A 17882-nucleotide genomic window follows, 5' to 3' on the forward strand; every position below is an offset into this window, starting at 1 on the left:
ACTAAACAGTTGATTTTGTTAGAAACCAGAAACACATCATCAATATTCATCCTCTTAAAACTAATGTATGATTTTTATCTCCTGGGGGAGCTGATAATTCCAGGAAATCCTGAATGACAGCACACTGTGTCTTAAGAATGTAGTGGTGCATAAATGCAAGGGCAACAGTAACCGTCAAATAAACTGGAAACACCATTGATTTCTAAGAAATCAGATTCAGAATTTCCAACAGTTTATAACACATAGACAATAGTTAATACTAACCAGTTTACAAATGTGTAATATTTGGTTGCCACTTTCATTCATTTCTTTTCGATTATTGATGCCATATCCTTCTATACAAATATCCCACAAGTATACTACCACATTCTGTCAACTGCCATCTTCCCACTGAACACCCAATATTTCAGGTAGTGATACGGATTGATTCAATCATTTCGATCAGGTCTATTTCTTCTTTGCAGAACCTAGCAGTCAGTGCAGATATTGCATCACGGATGAGTGTGTGCAGTGAGGACAGGATAGATACAATTTTGTGTATAAGTAATAGTAACAGTAATAATAATAATAATAATAAGCATATCAGGGAATGTGTATGGGTATTTAACAGTTACATTGCAGACCCATACACATTCCCTGATACACTTACACATGGAATAACTTATCTGAAACCTAAAGATCAAGCAGACACAGCAAACCCAGCTAAATATCGCCCCATAACATGCCTACCAACAATATACAAAATATTAACTTCAGTCATTACACAGAAATTAATGACACATACAACACACAACAAAATTATAAATGAAGAACAAAAAGGCTGTTGCAAAGGAGCACGAGGATATAAAGAGCAACTGATAATAAATGTAGAGGTGACATATCAAGCTAAAACTAAACAAAGGTCGCTACACTACGCATACATTGATTACCAAAAAGCTTTTGATAGTGTACCCCACTCATGGTTACTACAAATATTGGAAATATACAAAGTAGATCCTAAATTGATACAGTTCCTAAACATGGTAATGAAAAATTGGAAAACCATAATAAACATCCAAACAAATTCAAATAATATCACATCACAGCCAATACAGCTTAAGCGTGGAATATACCAAGGAGACTCATTAAGTCCTTTCTGGTTCTGCCTTGCTCTGAACCCACTATCCAACATGCTAAATAATACAAATTATGGATACAATATTACTGGAACATACCCACACAAAATCACACATTTGCTATACATGGATGATCTAAAACTACTGGCAGCAACAAATCAACAACTCAACCAATTACTAAAGATAACAGAAGGATTCAGCAATGATATAAGTATGGCTTTTGGAACAGACAAATGTAAGAAAAATAGCATAGTCAAGGGAAAACACACTAAACAAGAAGATTACACATTGGATAACCACAGCGACTGCATAGAAGCGATGGAAAAAATAGATGCCTATAAATATCTAGGATACAGACAAAAAATAGGAATAGATAATACAAATATTAAAGAAGAACTAAAAGAAAAATATAGACAAAGACTAACAAAAATACTGAAAACAAAATTGACAGCAAGAAACAAGACAAAAGCTATAAATACTTATGCTATACCAATATTGGAGTAGTGAAATGGAGTAACACAGACCTAGAAGCACTCAATACACTTACACGATCACAATACCACAAATATAGAATACATCACATACATTCAGCAACAGAAAGATTCACATTAAGCAGGAAGGAAGGAGGAAGGGGATTTATCGACATAAAAAACCTACATTATGGACAGGTAGACAATTTAAGAAAATTCTTTCTAGAACAACCAGAAACTAGCAAAATACACAAAGCAATCACTCATATAAATACATCGGCTACACCACTGCAATTTCATAACCACTTCTACAACCCTTTAGATCACATAACATCAACAGATACGAAGAAAGTAAATTGGAAAAAAAAAACACTACATGGCAAGCACACGTATCATCTAACACAGCCACACATCGATCAAGACGCATCCAACACACGGCTAAGAAAAGGCAATATATACAGTGAGACGGAAGGATTCATGATTGCAATACAGGATCAAACAATAAACACCAGATATTACAGCAAGCATATTATTAAAGATCCCAATACTACAACAGATAAATGGAGACTTTGCAAACAACAAATAGAAACAGTAGATCACATCACAAGCGGATGTACTATATTAGCAAATACAGAATACCCCAGAAGACATGACAATGTAGCAAAAATAATACATCAACAACTTGCCATACAACATAAACTAATAAAACAACACGTTCCCACATACAAGTATGCACCACAAAATGTGCTGGAGAATGATGAATACAAATTATACTGGAACATAACCATTATAACAGATAAAACAACACCACATAACAAACCTGACATCATACTCACCAATAAAAAGAAGAAATTAACACAACTAATCGAAATATCTATACCCAATACAACAAATATACAGAAGAAAACAGGAGAAAAAATTGAAAAATACATCCAACTGGCTGAGGAAGTAAAGGACATGTGGCATCAGGATAAAGTTGACATTATACCAATTATACTATCAACTACAGGAGTCATGCCATACAATATCCACAAGTACATCAACGCAATACAGCTACATCCAAACATATATATACAACTACAGAAATCTGTAATTATTGATACATGTTCAATTACCCGAAAGTTCCTAAATGCAATGTAACATATACCGTACAGTTAAAAGGAAGTCACGCTTGATCAAGGTCCTCGTCACTTTCCATTTTTGACCAGACATAACGTCTGAGAAAAACAATAATAATAATAATAATCACATCATAAGCGGATGTACAATACTAGCAAATACAGAATACCCCAGAAGACATGGCAATGTAGCAAAAATAATAGATCAACAACTTGCCATACAACATAAACTAATAAAACAGCACGTTCCCACATACAAGTATGCACCACAAAATGTACTGGAGAGTGATGAATACAAATGATACTGGAACAGAACCATTATAACAGATAAAACAACACCACATAACAAACCTGACATCATACTCACCAATAAAAAGAAGAAATTAACACAACTAATCGAAATATCCATACCCAATACAACAAATATACAGAAGAAAACAGGAGAAAAAATTGAAAAATACATCCAACTGGCTGAGGAAGTCAAGGACATGTGGCATCAGGATAAAGTTGACATTATACCAATTATACTATCAACTACAGGAGTCATACCACACAATATCCACCAGTACATCAACGCAATACAGCTACATCCAAACTTATATATACAACTACAGAAATCTGTAATTATTGATACATGTTCAATTACCTGAAAGTTCCTAAATGCAATGTAACATATACCGTACAGTTAAAAGGAAGTTACGCTTGATCAAGGTCCACATCGCTTTCCATTTTTAACCATACATAACGTCTGAGAGAAGAAAGAGAAATAATAATAATAATAACTTGCTTACGCCAAAAACTGAACACAGATTTTGCTTTTTGACTATACAATTAAATAGGTTTCACATTATTCTATGTTAATTATGTTGATCTATAAGTAGCTGGAAGGGGGGGGGGGGGGGGGGGGGGGAGAGAGAGAGAGAGAGAGAGTATCTCGTCTACTTCCTTAATAATAATGAAACTTTATTCAACATCAAATGATTCATTGCATATGTTTAAAAATAACTTAAGGTTACAGTTCTAGATAAACAACACAATAATACATTCTTCTGAATAAACATCTGATAAGATTACCAAAAAATGGTCTGCTGCTGTTTACATGTTTTGCAGAAAGAGTTTTGTTGACGTAATTTCATTAGATGAAACTTAAACTTCACTGTGATGAGAGTCTCAGGGACAGGAATATTTTGTGTAAATGATAAAGCAGAAAATAATGTGAAATCTATGATTTTTAGCATCGTAATGTGAATACAGCAGTTTTTACAGAATTTTGTGAAATTCAGCAGTTTCCCTTTTCCTGGGTGCAAAATATTGTAACTCTGAGGGTAGCAGTTTACTAATGTTGGTGACTGATAGTTATTGAATGATGACATTGGCCTTCAACCTTTTTTCTCAACAATGACAATTGTGTATAATCATTGCTGAGAATTATTGTATATATGACAACTGATTTCTGTTGTAATGAACTATAGTTCTAGATGTGACCTCAAACAAAACTGCATATGGAAGGTAGGCAGTTTAGTAGGTAGTTGTTTAAGGCACTGGCAGAAGTAAAGCTGTGAGTACAGGTCGAGAGTCATGCTTGGGTAGCTTATTTGGTAGAGCACCTGCCCAAGTTTGAGTCTCGGTCTGGCACACAGTTTTAATCTGTCAGGAAGATTTGTATCAGCACAGACTCTGCAGCAAAATTAAAAAATCATTCTGTAACCTACATATTTTTGTAGCTGGTATAAATATAAAAAAGCATGTAAATCAGCATGGCTTCTGAAGCCATTTAAAGTTAGCCTATGCCCTGGCCTACTCAACAGCACACTGTCACCACAAACCCCATTCACAAAATAGTAAAAATAATAATTTAACAAACAGTGAAATAAACACTCCAATTGTTCTGTTGTACCACCAGAAACAAGTTTGCATCACATCACTTGTCCGATGCTCTGTATGGCTGGTAGAAGCAAATGGAGTGGGTGCCATGTCGATTTGTGTTTGGTGATTTTTGTATTTATATTTACATACTACAAAAGAATGTGCAGTTTAGTGATTCACTGCTTTTAAGACCTCCACATCCTTTGTGGTACAGTTTGATGTACAAAAATATCAGGAAATCTGACATTTCTCAGTAGAACCGTTACCTGTATTCCAAGTTAAAAGTGAAGATTACTTCATTTTTGTGGGAAAATAAGTATTTAGTGACTAAACTAACAAGCTTCAGAAAAACATTAAGGGACAGATACTTCATACAGAGGTGAAAGAAACATTGATAAGTGCTGGGTTGCACCTTCAATGTAGACTAACAATATTTGTGGCCATAGACCCATGTAACCTATATTGACAAATCTTCTTTCAACCATGGGATGATAATGAGCTTTATTAATGCTGATGTGGCAAAGAGTCTGTTAAACGTCCTAGAATAGCAAATCTGGAATGCTTATGATATCCTGAAGGTATACAAATATTTTCATAATTTAGTGAAAAAGCAACTTTCAATGCCAGCAGGATATGTGGATATTCTAAATGTCTGATGTTGCACTGAAGGCAGTTTGTGTTGTGTGTTCAGTTTTATTTCCTGGATGGCTATTTTCACCCTAGAGTGAAGCGTTGGTGGGTGGGGTGGCATTATGTCTCAGAAGTGAACTTTGAAGTTTTATTTAATTTTCAACGTGTCATGAAGAAGTAATAACCTAAACAAAAAGAAGGAATGAGTGGTGCTTCACAAATAAACTGTCAGAAACTAATACAAAATTTGGCAGAAAAAACCCAAAAATTGTCAGAAAATAACACCAAAATTGGCCATAGAATAAAACTTAATTATACTGGGCAGTGCGTTGGCTAATTTCATTCGTGCATTTTGTGGACCCTTTCCATAGAGGGCTGTTCATTGGCTGCCTATGAATTTTTTTTCTTTATTTCTAGTATTGCACTGATGAAAATATGATGGTGTGCACGCTTTTAACAAGCAACAACTTTTAGAATATACGTGTGTATTATGGTCAGCACACCAGTTTTTGGACACAGGCCATGACACAGTTCCATATATTTAGCTCCACAGATGATTCTTATACCCTCTTTTTGTAGAATCAACATTTCATCATGAGTCTATTGTTATGCCCTCCATGAAACATGTATTGCTTAAGTTTTTGAATAATGAAAGTTGAAACCAACTGTTGTATTGTCATTCTGATTTCATTTATTCAAAACGTGTTACCAGTCTGCGAAAAATTGGCATCTTCAGACCCTAGTGTATGGAAACATACATAGCATGATAATAAAGTACAATGAGAGTACTTACAACAAAAATCACAGCTGGTGATTAAAATGGGGATAAATCATAACATAAAACTGCAAAATAAAGATATACTATCGGTACCTGAAAAAACAAAACCCAACATCTAATTTATATTGCTTAGCTATTTTACAGTAATTGCATACTCCATCAATTTAATGTACCCAAGGGGAGCCCACACATACAATGTATTACACCACCAAGCAACTGAAGTCATGTCTGTCACTAATCGGAACACCTTTGAACATAGGGTGTACCAATAATAATTCAAAACAACGTAATAACATAAAGCCAAACAGCTGGAGTAAACAAATGAAACAAAAACCTAATGAACAAACATTCATTGAATAACACAAACTCACCGAAATACACTGACAGAAAAAAATCACAACACCAAAAAATAATTAATATGGAGTAATGAAATTTTGGGACTATATTTGTCTAGGTAATATATTTAAGTGATTAGCATTGCAATATCACAGGTTAATGTAAGTGCCAGATAACCCACAGCAAATGTGAACTGCTGGTATGTTAATAACTGCCAGAATGTTAAATACAAGCAGGAAAACTTTGCGCTTGGTCGGTCAATACAGGGACGCTTAATGCTGTTTGATAGTGACACTGGAGTTTTCACCCGGTGGTGTCTGATATCTGCTCTACTGGGGACAGATCTGGTGATTGAGCAGACCTAGGCAACATGTCGAAACTCTGTAGAGCATTTTGGGTTACAAAAGTGGTATGTGGGTGATTGTTACTATGTTGATAACAACCCCAACAGTGCTGTTCATGAAAGGCATCACAAAAGTTTGAATCACCAGATTAACATACACAGTCAGGGTGCTCCTGCTGTCATATAAAATTGCACTCCAAAACCTTAACTCCAGCTGTAGGTTCAGTATGCCTAGGCCACAGACAGGTTGATTACAGGCTCTCACTGGCCACCTCCTAACCAACAAAAGGCCTTCACTGGCACCAAGTGGCAGAACCAGTTATCATCAGAAAATGCAGCAGACCTTCATTCTGCCCTCCAATGAGCTCTTGCTAGAAACCACTGAAGTCCCAAATGGCAGTGGTTTGGGGTCAGCAGAATGCATGCTACAGGGCGTCTGGCTCAAAGCTGTTCTTGAAGTAACCAATCTGTAACAATTCATTGTGTCCCTAAGGTTCCCTCTGCTCAAATTGCTGCTGTAGATGCAGTGCGATGTGCCAGAGCCATATGCCAAACACGATGGCCTTCTCTCTTGGTAGTGCCATGTGGCCATCCAGAGCCAGATCTTCTTGCGACATACATTCTCTTAACCACCGCTGCCAGCAATCATGTGCAATGGCTAGATTCCTGCGAAGTCTTTCTGCATTATCACAGAAAGAACATCCAGCCTCTTATAGCCCTGTTACATGACCTCGTTCAAACTCAGTGAGGTGTTGATAATGGCATCTTTGTCACCTTAAAGTCATTCTTGACTGACATCAACTCATCACATCCAGTCTCAAAGGTGATTAATGTTCACAACCGTTACAGTGCGTATTTAAAACAAACCTGATTTGCATCCTCATAGTGGTGCTACTAGTGCCATTCTTGTGCAACTGGCACAAAATTTGAATATACATCATCTTTCAGATATAGTAACATGTGTATCAACTTTTGTTTATGTTGCAAACTCCTGCCTGGTATTGCAATTTTTGTCCATCACTATAATATCACATATACTCTTATTATTTCAGTGAGTTTGCATTATCCAATGAACGTTTGTCCATTACGGTTCTGTTGCATTTGTTTACTCCAGCCATTTGCTTCTGTGTTATTGGGTTGTTTCATTATATTATTGGTCCATGCCGTATTTGTTAGAGTTTCGATTAGGGATGTATGTGACTTCTGTTGCTTTACTGGTGTAATTAATTGAATGTATGGGATTCCCTTGGCTATATTGTATTGCTGGAGTATGTAATAATGTACAAGTTACTACTGTACTATGTATGTTTTCATATACAGAGGCCTGAAGATTATGCTTTTTCCTTCGAAAGTGGTAGCATGTTTTGAGTAAATAACATTTGAATTACAATTTTCGTTATTCGTGTACTTCATGTCTGGTTGCTGTTCCACTATCCTCGATGGATTTTGAGGGAATGTATTACTGATGTTTACGTGTAAGTGGTTTTCATTAAAGTACTGAACAATTCAAAGGTGCATCAGTCTTGTGGACTGCCATTTTGTGACCTTAACAGTTTTCTTCTTCTGGTGCCTCAACAAATGCTCTAGAAACCTGTTTGTTTCTGCTAGTAAGATAAGTGCTTTCCATAGACTTCCTTTGCTGACTGCTTGATTCAGTGTCTCTTCATTTTATACTTTATCTGTCCACTTCATTTTCAGCATTGTAACATACTACCACATTTCTTCCACCATCCTGTCTTGTCAATTTTTTGTTCACAGCCAGTACTTGCATTATTGCGGATGTTTTTTTATGGGCATAATGACATGGTCCAAGGCTTAATTATCTGCCTAACTTTTCATCTTCCACTGGAGATATCATCAGAGGCTTTAATGACTCAGAAAGCAATTACAGATTCAAACAAGCTCAGAAAACTGACTGTTGTGTGGACACATAAACAGTGTGGTTTGCTGAACATGTTTGAGATGGTAACTGCTTTGTGGTCATTAAAGTCTCTGATGATGTCTCCAGCACTGGGACAAAACATTAGGCAGAGAATTATGCCTTGGACCACTGGCATATGCCCATAAAACAAATATCAGAAATTTTGAGTAATTTTTTGGTACTTCATCCACCTAATTTTCAGCATTTTTAACATCTTACTCCACTTTACCACATGAAAGGCTTTCTCAGGATCATAAAACACTATGAAGATGTCCCATTGTTATCAATATTTTTTATTAATAATTAATAATATTAATAATCTCCCATAACAAAATTGAGTATCCAAATTAGTTTGTTGACCTAATCATTTTCCTGTGCATGTCCAACTTTTCTTTCTATTGTTTTCTTTATTATTCTGGATAACAGTTTACAGCTGTGATATTTCAATCAAAATCACATGTGCCTCTTCTCTTTTGCATGTCTGTTGTTTCATAAATAAAATAACATTTTAGTTTCTGAACCTCCCAGTGATTTTAATAAATCTGAAGGTATCTATTCGATTTTTTTGAGTTTTCTGAGCTCAGCCCACGGTACTGGATCATCTATTGTGCTCACTTCGGCCTCCCCTTCTTTTATCACATGTGGGACAACTCTATAATACTGATTTTTGATGTACTGCTGTCATCTGTCTGCTCTGTTTCAATATCCAAGAGAACATTATCATAACAGGTTAGACCCTTACATTTTGCTTTGCTGAAATTGTGTTTAATCTTTCCGCACCCAAATAAACGCTTCCTATGGTCCTACATTTTTTAAAACTTATTTACCAGTCATTCTCATTCATTGTGATTTTGTATGTTGGCATTTTACATCTTCAGCATTCTTACACTTTCATCTTTCAACAGTAAGCTAGAGATATTATGAGTTTGCATGATTTTTACATCCATGTCTTTGTTGTGCCTATTGGTTATTTTCTTCTTTATTCTATTCCATCTGCAGAAGAACCATCGGTACTTTCACTTAGCCCATTAACCACTGACTCAGTGAATTTTTACCTTCTCGAATTATTTCTTTATTTGTCAGTACTGAACTGCATCTTTGGTCCGGTCTCCTTTCTTCTCTTTTATTCTTATGAATTTTAGCCTGCTATTCATAACTACTATGTAATGATCAGAATTTGTACGTGCACATGGATATGCTTTACAGCTCAGTTATTGGTACGTAAATCATCTAACCACAGATAAGAATATGATTTAAGAAAATCTTTAGATGGGATGAGAAGTTGTTTTATGCACCAGTGTGGTGGTGTGATACAAGAGAAATACCCCCACCTTTTTTTTTTTCAAACTTTCTATACAGATTATGGATGACCACAATATCTCTAAATGCCAGAAATCTTTTTTTTTGTGTAGATTATGGTCAGTTTTGTTCCCTCATCCTTGTCCAAATAAGGAATCACTTCACTTCAAATGAATATTCTGTCAACAGGAAGTTAAATTCCAATGTTCTTTCCTTAAAGAGGCAATGCCTTAAGTTTTGTGGTAGATCAGGTGACAAACACTAAAAAGTTCTGTATACCATCATGCTACACTACTCAGTGGAAAAGTTAATAAAGAATGCACTGATCATTGATCAGAATGTAGTTCATCGTTAAACGTATTGAGTGGTCAGTAAAAAATATAAAAATACTGATACCTTTCAATAGCTGTACCTTTATATGAAGTCGTGTAATACATGTCTGCATGTATCCTGTACTCTAATCATATGTTTAGTAAATATGTGTTATGAGATGAATATACCTGGAAAAATTTCATATTAGATTGTGCTGTCTTATTAGAGAAATATGAAATTAATTGTATATTATAGAGGTAAGTAATAATTTCTAGAGTGTTCTGGCTAATTAGGACATTTTCAGCAGTTAATGAAGGTTTCAGGATAACAAACTGATGTTTTTATGTAAAAAGTATGTAAATGACTGACTCCTTTGCTGTATAGTTAGTCTGTATAATATTCACATGTCATGCAGAACTAGATCAAAGTAATACACTCCTGGAAATGGAAAAAAGAACACATTGACACCGGTGTGTCAGACCCACCATACTTGCTCCGGACACTGCGAGAGGGCTGTACAAGCAATGATCACACGCACGGCACAGCGGACACACCAGGAACCGCGGTGTTGGCCGTCGAATGGCGCTAGCTGCGCAGCATTTGTGCACCGCCGCCGTCAGTGTCAGCCAGTTTGCCGTGGCATACGGAGCTCCATCGCAGTCTTTAACACTGTTAGCATGCCGCGACAGTGTGGACGTGAACTGTATGTGCAGTTGACGGACTTTGAGCGAGGGCGTATAGTGGGCATGCGGGAGGCCGGGTAGACGTACCGCCGAATTGCTCAACACGTGGGGCGTGAGGTCTCCACAGTACATCGATGTTGTCGCCAGTGGTCGGCGGAAGGTGCACGTGCCCTTCGACCTGGGACCGGACCGCAGCGACGCACGGATGCACGCCAAGACCGTAGGATCCTACGCAGTGCCGTAGGGGACCGCACCGCCACTTCCCAGCAAATTAGGGACACTGTTGCTCCTGGGGTATCGGCGAGGACCATTCGCAACCGTCTCCATGAAGCTGGGCTACGGTCCCGCACACCGTTAGGCCGTCTTCCGCTCACGCCCCAACATCGTGCAGCCCGCCTCCAGTGGTGTCGCGACAGGCGTGAATGGAGGGACGAATGGAGACGTGTCGTCTTCAGCGATGAGAGTCGCTTCTGCCTTGGTGCCAATGATGGTCGTATGCGTGTTTGGCGCCGTGCAGGTGAGCGCCACAATCAGGACTGCATACGACCGAGGCACACAGGGCCAACACCCGGCATCATGGTGTGGGGAGCGATCTCCTACACTGGCCGTACACCACTGGTGATCGTCGAGGGAACACTGAATAGTGCACGGTACATCCAAACCGTCATCGAACCCATCGTTCTACCATTCCTAGACCGGCAAGGGAACTTGCTGTTCCAACAGGACAATGCACGTCCGCATGTATCCCGTGCCACCCAACGTGCTCTAGAAGGTGTAAGTCAACTACCCTGGCCAGCAAGATCTCCGGATCTGTCCCCCATTGAGCATGTTTGGGACTGGATGAAGCGTCGTCTCACGTGGTCTGCACGTCCAGCTCGAACGCTGGTCCAACTGAGGCGCCAGGTGGAAATGGCATGGCAAGCCGTTCCACAGGACTACATCCAGCATCTCTACAATTGTCTCCATGGGTGAATAGCAGCCTGCATTGCTGCGAAAGGTGGATATACACTGTACTAGTGCCGACATTGTGCATGCTCTGTTGCCCATGTCTATGTGCCTGTGGTTCTGTCAGTGTGATCATGTGATGTATCTGACACCAGGAATGTGTCAATAAAGTTTCCCCTTCCTGGGACAATGAATTCACGGTGTTCTTATTTCAATTTCCAGGGGTGTATTTTCAAGTATTTTTTTTAAACTAAAGAAACACATTTTTCACTTGCAACAAATTGTAATCTAGCTTTGGCCAGTGATGCAGCACCAATTATTACTTAATGAAATTCAGTGAGTTGTAATGTGAGGTTCACTTCAAATCAATGAGAGAAAAATTGTGCCAGGTCAACAAATCTACTCTCATTATCACATGAAGAACATTGCTAAACTCTTACTTAAAAGTATGTGGTATAAGTCAATATTACACTGCTTGGGATATCATGTCACATCTCAACATATTCTGTTATTAATAACAGTCACATGCTACATTTCTCACCCTATTCTTAGTCTATTACCAAAAACTACAATTCATTTTCTTGAATTATTTCAGAACATCATAAGTATTCATGTTAGCATTACTCTTGAGTGAACAATGCTGCCTGTCTTTTTGAATATAGTCATTCATAGGTTCATATTGAGGACTGAAACAGAAGTTCTTGTTTCTGATTCCAATTGCAAAATACTGGTCTAAAAAACATTTCCTTTGCAGCTCAATGTACACAAATAGAGATTAATTTGTTAGAATTTCTTCATTGATGCACTTTTTTTTCTTTACCAGGTGGGGAAACGCAAGATATTCATATCCACGTGACTCATCATCACAATTTTCCTATAAGAAGTAAGTCAGCTGTTGTTCCCCAGAGTGCATCCTTGTTTTATCATTTAAAGAATGCTAAACATCATCATTCCATTTCCCATTCTGACACCTTTTTGGCATGTCATATTAATGCCATACTTACACATTTTGAATTAAACCAATAATATCACAAACAATTAACTTCTTTATAGGATACTCACAATGCACTGATACCATAGACAAAATAATATGGTTATAAATCATGTGGTTAGTGCGGCAAGTTGTTACCCACAAAATCTTATTATACTTTTGTCTCCTCCATCATGCTGACAGTAACATTTATATGCACTGTGTGGTGGAAACATTAATTCTGTTGTGGTGGAAACATTAATTCTGTTGCAAACTTTAACACACATCCTTGAAATTTAAAAAAAATTATATTTTCTGTGACATTTTATTGTAAAACAAACTAACCCAATCACTAGGACACTATGTAACAGTAATGTAGAGATTTCATTGAACCAATGCAAATAAAAACTAAGGAATGCTAATTATATTGAAACTCAAGGACAACATTATAAATACTCTTATTCACTACTACAATAACACAGCACTTGATAGGAACAATTTGGTATTTGCAGATTTTTGAGAATCATCTGATTCTGTATTACAGTTACACCTTCCAAAGAATACAAATTTCTATGGTGTGACTGATGTTTGCAGATGGATTCAAGACTTATTGAGAGGTAGAATACAGAACATTGATGTGAACAGAGAACAGAGAACCATTCACAGAGGCAGATATATTTTTTGATAGTTCTGTGGAAGTGTGATACTGGTACAACTATTCTACATCTACATCCATACTCCGCAAGCCACCTGATGGTGTGTGGTGGAGGGTACTTTGAGTACCTCTATCTATTCACGAAGATTTCTGGCAGATTAAAACTCTGTAGCAGAACAGAACTATAATCTTTGACATATACCTTATGCAAGAGATTTCCTTACCAACTGAGGTATGCAGTACACTCACAATTCAGCTTAAAGCTTCAATCTGGCAGTGCTCCCTCTTGTACTTACAGAATTCTATTGAAGGTTCGTGTAAGATAGCTTGTTTCTAAATTCTCATTACTCACTTGGAGTTCTTGTAGTGTGGAATAAGTTGGTATAATTTTGAATAGGAACAAATGTGCAGAAATGCATTTTATTTGTGCTGTGGGTGCAAATCTGTAACAAAATGTATTCCATTCCTCCAAAGGTACATTAATGGCTAATGTTTATTTTAACAGGAACTTAGTATGTAATGTGATAACACACCTGATATTAGAAGTCAAATAAAATCTGTAATTCTACATGTCATATTACACACAAAGCATCTTTGCTGCCATTGACAGTCCACAACTAAGGCTACCTTTAGCATTGTAACCATGCCTGGTATTTGCAATATCATTGGAGAAAATTTGCTTATCAAGTGGTGGCAGATGGAAGGATGCAGAAAAACATAAAGTTGTTAGCTTTCATGACAAGTGTCTCCTTCTTCTGACAGAAGATGAAGGTTTTGATGGAAAAGGGCTGGTAATGCTTGAGGGTGCAGGAAAAGTGAGCCAGGAGTCCACATGAAGGGGGACCTATATGGTAGGACCAGAGAGAAAAACAGATCATTGGCAAGTGCCATGATTTTAAACCTGGAATTATCAAAGAAAGTGATAGGTAACTCATAAATGAGTCTGAATCCTTAATATATGAGCTTTAAAGATGGAGGGCTTAAGTGCAGGGAAAACAGAACCGGAGAAATAAATAAATAAATTGATAATAGAAGAAAATTGGAAAAATTATTGTCTGTTGGCAAGAACTAATCACTTGTTCAAAAAATGGTTCAAATGGCTCTGAGCACTATGGGACTCAACTGCTGAGGTCATTAGTCCCCTAGAACTTAGAACTAGTTAAACCTAACTAACCTAAGGACATCACAAACATCCATGCCCGAGGCAGGATTCGAACCTGCGACCGTAGCGGTCTTGCGGTTCCAGACTGCAGCGCCTTTAACCGCACGGCCACTTCGGCCGGCTAATCACTTGTTGATGAGCAAGTTACCATCTATGAACCTGTGAGGATCTGGTATCATGAGGCTGAGTCCAGATAGCTTTGTCATATAAAAGGTGCCAGAACTACAAATATAATGTAGCAGATCAATAGGATACTGAATGTTAGCAGTCTACAGTCCGCGTTTATTTTTCGGCATCCTTATTGGCAATGTGATAGTTGTCATACCAGTTGCACATAGTTGGATAGCTGACGTGAGTTGTTTCAGAGGCTGTAAGTTTAATGACCTGATTGATGCTTCAGAAGTCCTGTTTTTCTCAGTGTCCTTTAGACAATTTCATTTTAGTAGTTTTTAAAAAGGCTTTTTTTTATTTATTTTCCAATCAAAGTTAGTTTTCGTATGGGACATATTAATTATAGCTGTTCACAATGTATATAATAAACTTCATAATTGTAACAATAAGCTACATAGACATTAAGGAGTCTAAATTAAACAGACGTTTACTTCTAATGGTGGGTACTCCAAAAAGTTCAGTTAAATCTTTACACAATTGCCTGAACATAGCACTGACTTCAACTAAACTGTGCTCATTAATTAATTAAAACAGATTGACTTTTTACACAATGGTGACTTTCATGGAAATTTATAAAATTATAAAAATTTATAAAATTATGTATCAAAATGGTAGGAAAAGATAGATTGCTGTTTACTGTAAAGAAGACACGTTAAGTTGCAGACAGACACAATTAAAAGACACAAGAAGCTTTCGCGTATAGCCTTCATCACCTAAAGTGAAACACACACCATTCATATATACAAGCAAGCACACCTCAAGCACACGACTGCCAACAACAGCAGCTCGGGCCAGAATGCTGGAATGCATTCCAGCCCGTGCTGCCAGAGTTGGCAGTGATGTGTGCATGAGGTGTGCTTGCTTGTGTGAATGAATGGTGTGTGTTTCTCTTTTGCTGACAAAGGCTGCGACCAAAAGCTTTATGTAAGTGTCTTTTAATTGGGCCCGTCTGCAAGTTAATGTGTCTTCTTTACAGTAAGTATCGATTTATCTTTTCATACATTATTGTTATTCCTACCTGGAGTTTCCATTGTTAGATATTATGTATTATTGACTCTATGAACATTACTTAATGGAAGCTGTTCGTGGACTGTACAAACATTACAGTCTGCCTGTGGCATTATTCACAATGTCTATTTAAAGAAAGAGTTTTGCAAAATGATATGTACAAAGTTATTACATATCCCATAATAAAATAATCCCATAATAAATAATCCTGGTTCATACAATTTCTAACCACCCATCATTTCATGAGATATATTTTAAAGCAATTCCACATTTTTTTGTACACACTATACCACATCTCAAAACTTTGGTGAACGCATAATGCCGAAAACAAATTGTAGTCCTAGATAACGAAGAAAAATAGATTAAAATAAATTTATGCCAAAAGTACATTCTGCTGCACTGGTTTCATTTTGAAACCACTTGTAAAAGCAGTAGTACAAACATAAATTCATGTTACAATAACTTTATATATACCTACTAGTACTGTTAATGACCTTCTCAGTATGATCACAAAAAAAAAAAAAAAAAAAAAAAACGTGTGTGACAACCTCTTCAGAATTTCATAACACCATCTCCATGCTGACTGTTACTTTGAACACTGTGAGTGATTGGTTCAATGCTTTACATTTGTAGAAGTACCTCATGTTGTAATAGCATTGGTAGTTCCTTATGAAACTTAACAACAATAATAAAAGAGTGGTTTTGGGCAGAAAACACTAGTACTCAAAGGGTTAATAGGAATACCTTTGAGTTGCACAATTTTCGGAGAAGGCAAGATGTTTTTTTAAAAAGAAGACTTTTAAATAACAGATGTCAATCCTAAAACAAACTATTATTTATGAGGCTGAATTTCAAAGTGTATGTGGTTTACATGAATTGTAAATTTTGAATATTTCTTTAAGGAAAATATTTCTGTTCAATGTACTCATACTATCATTATTGTCAGAATGTGAATAATACACCAAGTAATAAGCGTCAGAAAAATGCAACTTGGGAACGAATCTGGAGATTTTTTATGTGCATGGAATATGGATTAAGTATAAAAAAAAGGGTATAAAAGAAAAAGGTAGTAGGGGACTATATTTGGAGTAGAATTAAAACAAGTGCAGTTACTCCTTTCACCTTGCTTTGTTTTAAGATGGCTATCATTCTGATGGAATAGATCTTGCAAGTGACAGGACTGGGGCTTATGGCTGAGGTTGGGGTGTTTAAGCTTCCTAATCTAGATAACAAACTTACTTCTGAAATGATGTTCCATTTGTTCCAAAAGGGTTTTGTGAAACTTACCCATAATATCTTCCATCTAAATTTGTGCTTGCAAATGGATAAAAATTTTCAAACGGGACGTATTTATTGTCACTGTTCACACTGTAGATAATAAATTAATAATAATAACAAAACAGGTCAGTAAGCTACATAGAGTTTGAGAAGTAAACAAACAGGCATCTCTAATGAGCCATTCATTATTTGCATACACAATCAAAATACACTGCCAGACAAAAAAGTGAAGCATCCAGAAGATATGTTGGGATGTCAATGTAACTTCATACATGTACACACCATTGCCGGGTATGTAAATGATTTAGAGTTGCAGTTGTCTATGATAAATAGTGTGGTCTCCAGAGAGCATTAGTGGTGTTTGTGTTTAGTTTTGTTACCAGGCCTGGTAGGAAATATAAGCAGTGTGTACAGATCAGATCAGATCAAATGGTCATCTTGAAGGATAGGGATGTGCTGCTTTCTCACAGGAGTCAGGATTATCAGCATCTAACATAGCCTGAAAGGGAACTCATTGTTGGACTCCATTTGGTAAACTGGTGCAAAATCCAGTTTTGTGGGACATTTGGATGTGGCAATGTCACAACATTCGACTTCTTGGGAATGTGAGAGCAGGTATACTCATCTTCAGAGTTCTGGTCGATCACACCTGACCATCACAAGGAAGGACTGCCATATCATGCACCAAGCATGACATAACACCTTCACATCTGCACATACCATCCAAGAACAAGTAATGGACTCCCTGCATCTGCACTATTTCTCAGGGACTGGCAACAGCCACATTAGAGAGTTACCATTGCGTGCATAGGCTGCTAATAC

At 37.1% G+C, this 17882-nt stretch overlaps 1 protein-coding gene across 1 annotated transcript in view; it reads left to right on the forward strand.

Moving 5' to 3' along the window:
• LOC126456553 (TGF-beta-activated kinase 1 and MAP3K7-binding protein 3) overlaps positions 1-17882 on the forward strand; it is a 422096-nt gene that overhangs the window by 293925 nt on the left and 110289 nt on the right. The window contains exon 9 of the mRNA XM_050092300.1: positions 12640-12699. Within this exon, the coding sequence (XP_049948257.1) occupies positions 12640-12699 (60 nt within the window). The remainder of the gene's footprint in view (positions 1-12639; positions 12700-17882) is intronic.

Source organism: Schistocerca serialis, chromosome 2 (assembly GCF_023864345.2).
Source record: "Schistocerca serialis cubense isolate TAMUIC-IGC-003099 chromosome 2, iqSchSeri2.2, whole genome shotgun sequence".
Classification (NCBI taxonomy): domain Eukaryota; kingdom Metazoa; phylum Arthropoda; class Insecta; order Orthoptera; family Acrididae; genus Schistocerca; species Schistocerca serialis.